The 11,895-nt window shown below is 50.0% G+C and overlaps 1 protein-coding gene across 1 annotated transcript; it reads left to right on the top strand.

The window, feature by feature from the left end:
• The first annotated feature begins 2,927 nt into the window (after positions 1-2,927).
• On the top strand, positions 2,928-7,578 carry LOC134911381 (uncharacterized). The gene is made up of 2 exons (XM_063919619.1): positions 2,928-3,182; positions 6,703-7,578. The coding sequence occupies exons 1-2, from the start codon at positions 2,943-2,945 to the stop codon at positions 7,561-7,563; spliced, it is 1,101 nt and encodes a 366-aa protein (XP_063775689.1). The 5' UTR covers positions 2,928-2,942; the 3' UTR covers positions 7,564-7,578.
• Positions 7,579-11,895: the final 4,317 nt, after the last annotated feature.

An 11,895-nucleotide genomic window follows, 5' to 3' on the forward strand; every position in this document is an offset into this window, starting at 1 on the left:
CGAAAAGCAGATGGTTCGATTGCATGTAACAAGAAAAATTTCTGCCTGTGGTGCGAGAGGCCATTCTCAAAAATTGCGAGACATGTTCAAGCTGTCCACCACAATGAGCATGAGGTTGCAAGGGCACTCAGCTTTCCGAAGCGCTCCAGGGAAAGGACAGTGCAGCTAGACCTGATTCGCACCCGGGGAAACTTTGCCCATAATGTCGGGGTTCTCCGCGAGGGCAGCGGAGTCCTCCTACCGTGCAAGCAGCCGAAAGAAGCAACGGCTCCCCAAGATTTCATGCACTGTGTAAAATGTAAAGGGCTATTCTCCAGGAAGCACCTGTGGCGCCATGTGAAGAGGTGCCCGCTCCGCAAAAGTGTCAGCCCCAAACCTGGAAGAACCAGGGTGCAGGGTCTCTTCACTTACGCCACACCGCTCCCGAAAGATGTTGGCACTGGCCTCTGGAAGTTGCTGAGCGAAATGAATTATGATGATGTGGTACCGGTAATCAAAGGGGACCGCTGGATTATGCAGTTCGGTCAGCACCTCTATAACCGTCTGGGGTCTGATGTCAGCAAGCATGATTACATCCGTCAGAAGCTCAGAGAGGTGGGGCGGCTTCTGCTGAAGGCGATGAAGGTCACACCGTTGCGGTGTATGGAAGATTTCATTTGCCCACAGAATTTCCTGCAAGTGGTGCATGCTGTGAGGAGCCTGGCCGGTTACGATGACCGCACCAATACATATAAAATACCCTCGTTGGCTCTGAAGGTGGGACACAGCTTGCAGAAGATTTCAGCTATGGTGGAGTGTCAGGCACTGATGGAGGGCAGTGCCCTGACAGAGGAGCGTGCCCGAAACTTTCGGAAAATTTATGAGGCGAGGTGGAGCGAGCTAATCTCCACTGCTGCCCTGAAGACACTTCGAGAGATAAAATGGAATGCACCGCTGCTTCTGCCCTTCACTGATGATGTTAAGCGCTTGAACCTGTACCTCCTTGACCGTCAGCGAGAGTACATCGATGAGTTGTCCGCCCACCCTTCCAAACAGCAGTGGTCCATGTTGGCCAAAGTTACCCTCACGCAGCTGATTCTCTTCAACCGCAGGAGAGAAGGTGAGGTTTCCAAGATGCTGCTCTCCTCCTTCGATTTACGGCACACAGCCGATTTGCAGGGTGATGTGGCCCAGGCCCTGTCAGAGCTGGAGAAGGCACTCTGTCGTCACTTCTCCCGTATTGAGATTCCTGGGAAAAGAGGCAGGAAAGTCCCTGTCCTGCTATCCCCAAGCATGCAGAAAGCGATGGAGCTCCTCATAGAGAAGCGGACAGAATGTGGTGTGACCCCACACAATATCTACATGTTTGCTAGGCCAACAGCCATGTCCCATTATAGGGGATCCGACTGCATACGTCTCTACGCCCGGGAGTGTGGGGCCAAGCACCCCGAAGCATTATCTTCCACCCGCCTACGGAAGCATGTGGCTACACTTTCCAGAGTCCTCAACCTGAGCGATACAGAGATGGATCAGCTTGCTGATTTCCTTGGACATGATATTCGGGTGCACCGGCATTATTACCGCCTCCCGGAGGGTACCCTTCAACTGGCCAAGTTGAGCAAGCTGTTTCTGGCTCTCGAGCAAGGGAGAATGGCTGAATTCCGGGGCCACAATCTGGAAGAGATCTCCATTGATCCAAACGGTAGGTATCACTTGACAGTGTGGCTCCAGGGACTGACTGTCTAAGTGGGCTGGTGTGATCGGTTTCCCTGTCCTTCTCTATCCACAGAGCCGATCCAGGTGGTGAGCGATGACTCTGGGGATGAGCCAGAGAGTCAGGATACTGAGGTTCCCATGGGGCACATGGGAAAAGAAGCTGGCAGCGTGGTGTCGGCGGTGGATGGAGGTGCAGCTAAAGGTGGGTGTGACTGTCCATTCCATTTGAGATGCGTCCATGACTGGTGGTGGCGTTGCGTGGTGACTGACCTTTCTTCTCCCGCACAGGTGACAGAAGGGGTACCAAGCGCAATCCGTGGACCCCAGCAGAAGTGAAAGCTGTTGAACGTCGCATGATTCGGTTCATTCGCTCATTCAAGGTGCCGGGCAAGAATGACTGTGATGCGTGCCTAAGGGCAGAACGACAAGCGCTGAAGGCTCGGAACTGGCTCTCGGTTAAGTTTTACATTAAGAACCGAATTACTGCTGAAATGAGAAAGAACCTTTCCTGAATAAAATGTATCTGCTGCTGAATACACGTTTCCTCTATCTCTAATTAAACCCGAAAATAAATCAGTTATGTGGGTGTCCTCATTAGGCTGGTATTCCTGAATAGGTCCCCATGAGGAAGGTTCCAGACATATGTCCTGATGAGGATAGAAAAACAAGTATGTGTGTGTGTGTGTCTGTGTGTGTGTGTGTGTGTGTGTGTGTGTGTGTGTGTGTGTGCCTCAGTATGAGTGTGTGTGTGCATCTGCCTCAGTATGAATGTCAGTGTGTGTGTCTCAGTATGAGTGTGTGCCTCAGTATGAGTGTGTATGTGCCGCTGCCTCAGTATGTGTGCCTCTGCCTCAGTATGAGTGTGTGTGGGCCTCTGCCTCAGTATGTGTGTGTGCCTCAGTATGAGTGTGTGCCTCTGCCTCAGTATGAGTGTGTGTGTGTGCCTCTACCTCAGTATGAGTGTCATTGTGAGTGTGTGTGTGTGTGTGTGTGTGTGTGTGTGTGTGTGTGTGTGTGTCTGCCTCAATGTGTGTTTTATTTACCCTGTGGAGGCCAAAGTGTTTTTTTCCTGAAAGGGGCAAATGTGTATGTTGTTATTTATACCTGTGGTGGCCAATGTTTTTTTTTTTTTAAGGGGGGGGGGATAGGGGAATGGAGGCTGAAGTTTTGAATAGGGGGCCAAGAACCCTTGCACCGGCCCTGACAGCAGGGATAGGGTTAACTGTGCCTTGAGTGCTGTGTCTGGTATGGGAACACTGACCAGTAAGCGACAGGCGTATGGATCCCATAGAGAGAGAGACTGCTTGTGCTGTGGCAGTTACAGCCATCATCAGGGACAGTTGGGCGGCGGTCATCTTAGGAGGATACTGAGCAGTAACTTGGAGCAGAGGCAGATGGTTGTGGTGTGTGACAGGAGTGCTGCACAGCTTACGGAGACACAGCTTCTACTCCCGGTGACCGGAGATCATCATTATAGCAGCCAATCGGTAATACAATCCTCCTGTGGGGATCCCACTGTTTCCAGTGGCGCTGGCTGACGGGGCGAAATAGTGATGGGTTCTACTGACTGTGTGGCTGGCGTGCAACAGATTGTATGGTGCTTTAACACCGTACGGTCTATCGCACTTCTGCAATTGCCAGCGGCCGGGATCGACTGATCATATGTGCAGCACATATGATCAGTTGATGCGATGTACAACGCACTGGGCCGCACATTGCATCGTATTCACACCCAAAACATGTACAATGTGCATGTGATGGGTCGAATGACAGGTTAATATCGTGTATTCGTACACAATATAGACGTAGTGAATGAGCAGCATTAGGAACCGGTTGGCTGGTCAGATATCACTCTTTAGCCATGTCCACTTTATCACTTGTTAAGGCTTAATACATTTGAGCCTAGGTCATGCAGCCTACTCTCCCTTTTGAAGGACAGTCCTGGAGGTGGCCCTGCTTTTGAGTGACAGACAGTGGGAGGAGCAGAGACTGCAGACAGAAGTCAGCTTATGGTGGTGAATTGAGGCCAACCAGTGGTGTGTTAAGAGAGGAGAGGACCCACGTGCAGCCTCCATTGCGGGTCCCCTCCTCTCCAGCATAGTGACAGAGTCTACTGCGCATGCACAGGTCTCCGGGAACATGGCGCCGCACTTGTTCCCAGGGACATCTCCAGTGCACATGCACAAATCACTCAGAAATGGCAGTGGTGGCCATTTTTCAAGTGGTTTGTGTCCGCACTGCAGGACCGCCGCTGCGGGACTCTGGAAGGGTAAGTATAATATATGGGTGTGGGGCCCTGTGGACACCCATTATGGAAACGCTTATGAGGCCAACCTAACCCTTATAACACAGGTCGGTGTGACTGCTGCACTAACTACACATCACAAGCTTCCTCAGGGACAAAAGACAGTTTAGCTGCTTACATTGTATCTAATGCTCCAGGCAAGCATAGTTTTGGAACATAAAGTTCCATAAGTAATTTATAAATGCAATTACAATCAGCAGCTCCTTTTATCCATGGACACCACTCATTGCCCATTCCAGTTTTAACTTACAATTAAAGTAGCATCAGCATTGCAGGGAGCATAGTGATACAGTACTCAGCTCTCTTAAGACCCGCAATTTGTAGTTATCACAGTTATACAGGGAAACTGTCAGCTAAGGACAGATACTTTTTGTTTCAGAAGTTATACGGAGGCAGTTACAGGGTGGTACGGCTGTCTGACTTAGAGCTGAAGACAGTGATATATTTCAATGTAAGAAAACTAGGGCTTTGCTCTTTGTATTTCAGTCAGTCTAGTTTTGCAAGACCTACATATTTTATGTAAGACTGTGAACTTTCAAAACTGGGATCACTGCATAAGGAACTAAAGCTATTATGACTTAAGTTCTCCAACATGAACTATTTAATGGACGTAAATTAGTACATGGAACCAGGCCCCCTTCTGTAGAACCAGCCAGGCCCACTTCTTTCTCAAGCCAGGCCCCCATCTGTGTGTCCAGCCAGCCCCCTCATCAAGCCCCCACATCCAGCACTCGCAGCCCACAGACAACTTCTCCTGTGTCTCATCTGGCTGCAGTAACTGGCATGCTAGCTTTAATCAATTAGCTCTGCCCTTTACACTGCATGATGTGGCGGCAGCTATAGTGATCATATTATATACCATTGCTATTGTTGTCATAATTTTAGCCACTTGCCAAGAGAAGGGGGTTTCCAGGTAACCGGACCCCCCCGCATTTGCCTATGCACCGCACACCATGCACCCATTATTTTTAACACTTACCCTCCGGAGTTCCACGGCTGCCACACCATTTTTCCAGAGATCTGCGCATGCGCTGTAGGATCTGGGACAGTGCTACAGCACTGCTGGCTAGAGAGGAGGGGGCCCAGATGGATCATGCAGATGGGCCTCCTCCTCTCTAGAAATACCCCTGATAAGACTCTTTGACAGAGTGGTTTTGATATGGGGGGGTCTGCATGTAAGGTTTCTTTACAAATATGTTAGCTTACAATCAAAATGCAACTAATGACACTAAATGCCCCTACACAGCTAGATTAAGGGAGGATGCAGGGCATATTGTACCCCGGGGCCCCCTTTGTCATGGACCCCTGGCCAGAGCACACTGATATCACTAGCTCTCCCTCTTAATGCGAGAGTCAGAATGCGAGCAGGACCGTATGCTGTGCAGGCAGAGTTACAGGAATATCATGTTTCATGAGCTACCAACAGCTTTCTTACCAGAGGAGAGATAAGAGGGGTGAGAGAGCTGTAAGTGACACAGCGATCCCAGCTTCTCCTCTCTGCCTGGGCGTCTGAGTCCTGTGTAAACTGTTATGCAACTAAACCATTTGCATCTAGAGATAGACACACACAGAGAGTCCTCCTGAGTCCTGTTCCAGTGTGTAAGTAGTACAGAGGAGGATGCTATTCTTGCATGTGGCAGGATAAATAATTTTATTTTTCTATGTGTATTTTAAGGTTGCTTAAGTTGTCTTTGTTCCACTACAAGAAAATTTGATAAAATAGTTGTCTTTCAATTAGGTGGAGCTACTGTATAAACAGTTTAAAGGGTCTATTTACTAAGCCTTGGATTCAGATAAAGTGGACAGAGATAAAGTACAGGTTGAGTATCCCATATCCAAATATCCGAAATACGTAATATTCCGAAATACTGACTTTTTTGAGTGAGAGTGAGATAGTGAAACTTTTGTTTTTTGATGGCTCAATGTACACAAACTTTGTTTAATACACACAGTTATTAAAAATATTGTATTAAATTACCTTCAGACTGTGTATATAAGGTGTATATGAAACATAAATGAATTGTGTGAATGTAGACACACTTTGTTTAATGCACAAAGTTATAAAAAATATTGGCTAAAATTACCTTCAGGCTGTGTGTATAAGGTGCATAAAAAACATAAATGCATTCTGTGCTTAGATTTAGGTCCCATTGCCATGATATCTCATTATGGTATGCAATTATTCCAAAATACGGAAAAATCCGATATCCAAAATACCTCTGGCTGGTACAGGTTGAGTATCCCTTATCCAAAATGCTTGGGACCAATCAGCTTCTAACTGTCATTTTTCAAACCCAGCCTATGATATGGCAGTTAGATGCTGATTGGTTGATGCTTTATCGCAGTTCACTTTATCTCCATCCAAGGCTTAGTAAAAAGACCCCTAAATCTAATATACACCATTGGTTTATATTTAATATACACAATCTATACCTCCCACCATGACCCATTCCAGGAGGGACAAAATGCTCTCTACCGGGACTTCTCTCTTCATTTATGATTGCAAACACATCCAATGTACATACCCCACCTTCCACCGGTGCCCCCCTGTCTTAAGTGCCCCAGGCTCCCCAAGACTAAATCCATCCCTATGCCCCTATACATATTTATCTGAACAATATTATTTACTTACATTAAAACAATAAATAACCAATAGCTGTTGTAACTAAAAAAACATTATTTTGTCCACAATTCCTCTGCAGAGCAAGAACACCAGTAATAGACGCCGGGAGTCATCTCCCATAATGCCTGACATTACTTCTACAACAGATGCAGATATTCAGAATGCTGAAAAAGCGGAAGAGCCTGTGACAGCCTCCAGCCCCCCACTAAGAGAGGAGCACCAAGCACCGACTGCAGAGCAGGGCTATTGGTTCTATAGACATGCTTACGAAGAGCAAAACTACATGATGCAGATGCACAGGCATCTAACGGAAGTCATGGAGTGGGACTTTGCAGCAGTTGCTTCTGAGATGCAGAGTCTGGGTAGAAGAGTGTTAAAGGTAGATGACAACATGAGATCCTTGTCAGATACCATGGGCACCTATGTACCAAGACAGCTGGCATGCCAGAAAGTAATGCTTAACACAGTTAGTGAGACAAACATTTCACTGAAAACTGCAGTTGACTTATTAGAGGGGATCTCAGTACAACAAGACTCTCTGGACCCCTGTAATGAAAAGGGATGCCAAGAGGTGACTGGGGCAAGAATTAATTACCAGGGTCTGGACCCCTCTAAAGGCCTGGGATTGCCGAGAAGGAGTAACCATGCCCGCCATGATAGTGCAGCCATGCCCTCCCATCAAGGGAGCACCAGCACAGTGCACAACTCCTGCAAATGGCAACATAAGGGGCATGGCAACACCCCTAATTGGCCACACTCAAAAAAATCTCAGCCCTCTGAAGTGCTTGGCTGCCCTGATGCCACCAATGATTTTGATGTGGAAATCAAATCAGACCGATCTGATAAAGATCCAAAAAAAAGACATTGCAGAAACATCCTACAGAGTTCTGAGGCTAATACTAGTAACTCACCTCAATATAAAAACCACAAAGATAAATAAAACATGTGTAACATGCATTGTGTGGTTTAATAACTAGATGAGCGGTGTGGAACTATGTAGATGTTTGTCAAAGAAAATGTGCCAGTAATTCTGGCTCTACAGCTCCTCATAGTTACAGGTTGGTTTTACCTTTTAAATGAATTCCTGCTTTAAAACATCGGGCAGACTTGCCGAATTCTATCACAGAGGCAATTACATTATCCCAACAACGAGTATAGGGTGTCATTCCGAGTTGATCGTAGCTGAACTAAATTTAGCACAGCTACGATCAGGCACTCAGACATGCGGGGGGACGCCCAGCACAGGGCTAGTCCGACCCACATGTCAGTGCCGGCTCCTCCGCAGAAGTGCAAAAGCATCGCACAGCGGCTTTTGAATTTCAGGAGTACCTCCCAGCCAGTGCATCTCCTGCGGCTGGCCGGGAGAACCCCTTCGCTGCCCGTGTCGCAGCGGCTGTGTGTGACGTCACGCAGCGCCGTGGCCGCCTCCCCAACGGTCCGTCCATGCCTGCGTTGGCCAGGCCACACACCCTAAACGGCGGCTTAACGCCGCCGTCCAGCCCCCTTCCGCCCAGCGACCGCCTCTGCCTGTCAATCAGGCAGAGACAATCGGGTTAGAATGACTCCCATAGTGTACTATGGATAAAACATGGCAAAGCTGCAGTTATCATGTAGGTAACTGTACTCCTATATTAGGGATATACATGCTTTAGACAATCTCACACTGTTGTCCATGGGTGATTGCTAGTACAGCTAAATGGCCACTGTTACTGTACCTCAGTCTGTAAATATTCATTATTAGTATACTCAAGTTTATCTGGATTAATATGGACCTAGCTAGGATGCCACAGGAGAGGAATTCAACTCAGGAAAATAGTGTACACTTTGTAAAGTTTTCTTCCAAATCCATCCAATGGAAAGCCCAGAACAGGCTCCCTGGGCCACAGTTCTGCATAGCGTACACCAAGAGGAGGTCCGACTCGGACTCCAACCCCCTAGTAAGTCTTCTGGGATCCAATGTTACCACTTTGTGAAGTTTTCTTCCAAATCCGTCCTATGCAAGGCCCAGAACACGCTCCCTGTGTCACAGTTCTGCTCGGCACATTCCGTCGTGAGGTCTGACCGACCCCAACTCCCTAGTATGTCTTCTGGGATGCAATGTTTCCACTCTCTGAAGTTTTCTTCCAAATCTATCCAGTGGACGGCCCAGAACAGGCTCCCTGGGTCAAAGTTCTGCCAGGTGCATTCAGCCATGAGGCCCGACTGGGACCCTAACCCCCCCCCACCTCCCCCCCCCCCCCAAAAAAAAAACCTGGCTAAGATCCAACTAAACCACCTCACAATGGTCTCATCCCAATCGGTGCAGGGGTGTCCGAATGCATAACTGGACTGACTGAGGGATATGGAGTCATGGGGAGAGTAGTGTAAGGGATATGGAGTCAGGGGAGGGCAGTGGGAGGGATATGGAGTCAAGGGGAGAGCAGTTTTAGGGATATGAAGTCAGGGGGAGAGCAGTCTGAGGGATATGGAGACAGGCGGAGAGCAGTCTGAGGGATTTGAAATGGGGAGAGCAGTGTGAGGTATATGGAGACAGAGGGAGAGCAGTGTGAGGGATATGGAATCAGGGGGAGAGCAGTATGAGGGATAAGGAGTCCGGGGGAGAGCAGTGTGAGGGATATGGAGTCAGGGAGAGCAGTGTGAGGAATATGAGGTCAGGGGGAGAGCAGAATGAGGGATATGGAGTCAGGGGAAGAGCAGTGTGAGGGATATGGAGTCAGGGGGAGAGCAGTGTGAGGGATATGGAGTCGGGGAGAGCAGTGTGAGGGATATGGAGACAGAGGGAGAGCAGTGTGAGGGATATGGAGTCAGGGGGAGAGCAGAGTGAGGGATAGGAAGGCAGGGGGAGAGCAGTGTGAGGGATATGAAGTCATGGGGAGAGCTGTGTGAGCCGGGATACGGAGACAGAGGGAGAGCTGTGTGAGGGATACGGAGTCAGGTGGAGAGCAGTGTGAGGGATACGGAGACAGATGGAGAACAGTGTGAGGGATACGGAGACAGAGGGAGAGAAGTGTGAGGGATATGGAGTCAGGGGGAGAGCTGTGTGAGGGATACGGAGACAGAGGGAGAGCTGTGTGAGGGATTCGGAGTCAGGGGGAGAGCAGTGTGAGGGATACGGAGTCAAGTGTAGAGCAGTGTGAGGGATATGGAGACAGGAAGAGCAGTGTGAGGGATATGTAGTCAGAGGAAGAGCAGTGTGAGGGATATGTAGACAGAGGGAGAGCAGTGTGAGGGATACGGAGTCAGGGGGAGAGCAGTGTGAGGGATACGGAGACGGGGAGAGCAGTGTGAGGGATATGGAGACAGGGAGAGCAGTGTGAGGGATATGGAGACAGGAAGAGCAGTGTGAGGGATATGTAGTCAGAGGAAGAGCAGTGTGAGGGATATGTAGACAGAGGGAGAGCAGTGTGAGGGATACGGAGTCAGGGGGAGAGCAGTGTGAGGGATACGGAGACGGGGAGAGCAGTGTGAGGGATATGGAGACAGAGGGAGAGCAGTGTGAGGGATATGGAGTCAGGGGGAGAGCAGTGTGAGGGATACGGAGACAGGGGGAGAGCAGTGTGAGGGATACGGAGACGGGGAGAGCAGTGTGAGGGATATGGAGACAGAGGGAGAGCAGTGTGAGGGATATGGAGACAGAGGAAGAGCAGTGTGAGGGAAACGGAGACAGTGGGAGAGCAGTGTGAGGTATACGGAGACAGAGGGAGAGCAGTGTGAGGGATGGGGAGACAGAGGGAGAGTCGTGTGAGGGACACGGATTCAGGGGAGAGCAGTGTGAGGGATACGGAGTCATGGGGAGAGCTGTGTGAGGGATACGGAGTCAGGGGGAGGGCAGTGTGAGGGATACGGAGTCAAGTAGAGAGCAGTGTGAGGGATACGGTGACAGAGGGAGAGCAGTGTGAGGGATACGGAGACAGAGGGAGAGCAGTGTGAGGGATACGATGACAGAGGGAGAGCAGTGTGAGGGATATGGAGACAGAGGGAGAGCAGTGTGAGGGATATGGAGACAGAGGGAGAGTTGTGTGAGGGATATGGAGTCAGGGGAGAGCAGTGTGAGGGTTACGGAGTCCGGGGGAGAGCAATGTGAGGGATACGGAGTCATTGGGAGAGCTGTGTGAGCTGGGATATGTAGACAGAGGAAGAGGAGTGTGAGGGATATGGAGTCAAGGGGACAGCAGTGTGAGGGATATGAAGTCAGGGGGAGAGCAGTGTGAGGGATATGGAGACAGAGGGAGAGCAGTGTGAGGGATATGAAGTCAGGGGGAGAGCAGTCTGAGGGATAGGGAAGCTGGGGGAGAGCAGTGTGAGGGATATGGAGTCGGGGAGAGCAGTGTGAGGGATATGGAGACAGAGGGAGAGCAGTGTGAGGGATATGGAGTCAGGGGGAGAGCAGAGTGAGGGATAGGAAGGCAGGGGGAGAGCAGTGTGAGGGATATGAAGTCATGGGGAGAGCTGTGTGAGCCGGGATACGGAGACAGAGGGAGAGCTGTGTGAGGGATACGGAGTCAGGTGGAGAGCAGTGTGAGGGATACGGAGACAGATGGAGAACAGTGTGAGGGATACGGAGACAGAGGGAGAGAAGTGTGAGGGATATGGAGTCAGGGGGAGAGCTGTGTGAGGGATACGGAGACAGAGGGAGAGCTGTGTGAGGGATACGGAGTCAGGGGGAGAGCAGTGTGAGGGATACGGAGTCAAGTGTAGAGCAGTGTGAGGGATATGGAGACAGGAAGAGCAGTGTGAGGGATATGTAGTCAGAGGAAGAGCAGTGTGAGGGATATGTAGACAGAGGGAGAGCAGTGTGAGGGATACGGAGTCAGGGGGAGAGCAGTGTGAGGGATACGGAGACGGGGAGAGCAGTGTGAGGGATATGGAGACAGAGGGAGAGCAGTGTGAGGGATATGGAGACAGGAAGAGCAGTGTGAGGGATATGTAGTCAGAGGAAGAGCAGTGTGAGGGATATGTAGACAGAGGGAGAGCAGTGTGAGGGATACGGAGTCAGGGGGAGAGCAGTGTGAGGGATACGGAGACAGGGAGAGCAGTGTGAGGGATATGGAGACAGAGGGAGAGCAGTGTGAGGGATATGGAGTCGGGAGAGCAGTGTGAGGGATACGGAGACAGGGGGAGAGCAGTGTGAGGGATACGGAGACGGGGAGAGCAGTGTGAGGGATATGGAGACAGAGGGAGAGCAGTGTGAGGGATATGGAGACAGAGGAAGAGCAGTGTGAGGGAAACGGAGACAGAGGGAGAGCAGTGTGAGGTATACGGAGACAGAGGG

Source organism: Pseudophryne corroboree, chromosome 4 (genome assembly GCF_028390025.1).
Source record: "Pseudophryne corroboree isolate aPseCor3 chromosome 4, aPseCor3.hap2, whole genome shotgun sequence".
Classification (NCBI taxonomy): domain Eukaryota; kingdom Metazoa; phylum Chordata; class Amphibia; order Anura; family Myobatrachidae; genus Pseudophryne; species Pseudophryne corroboree.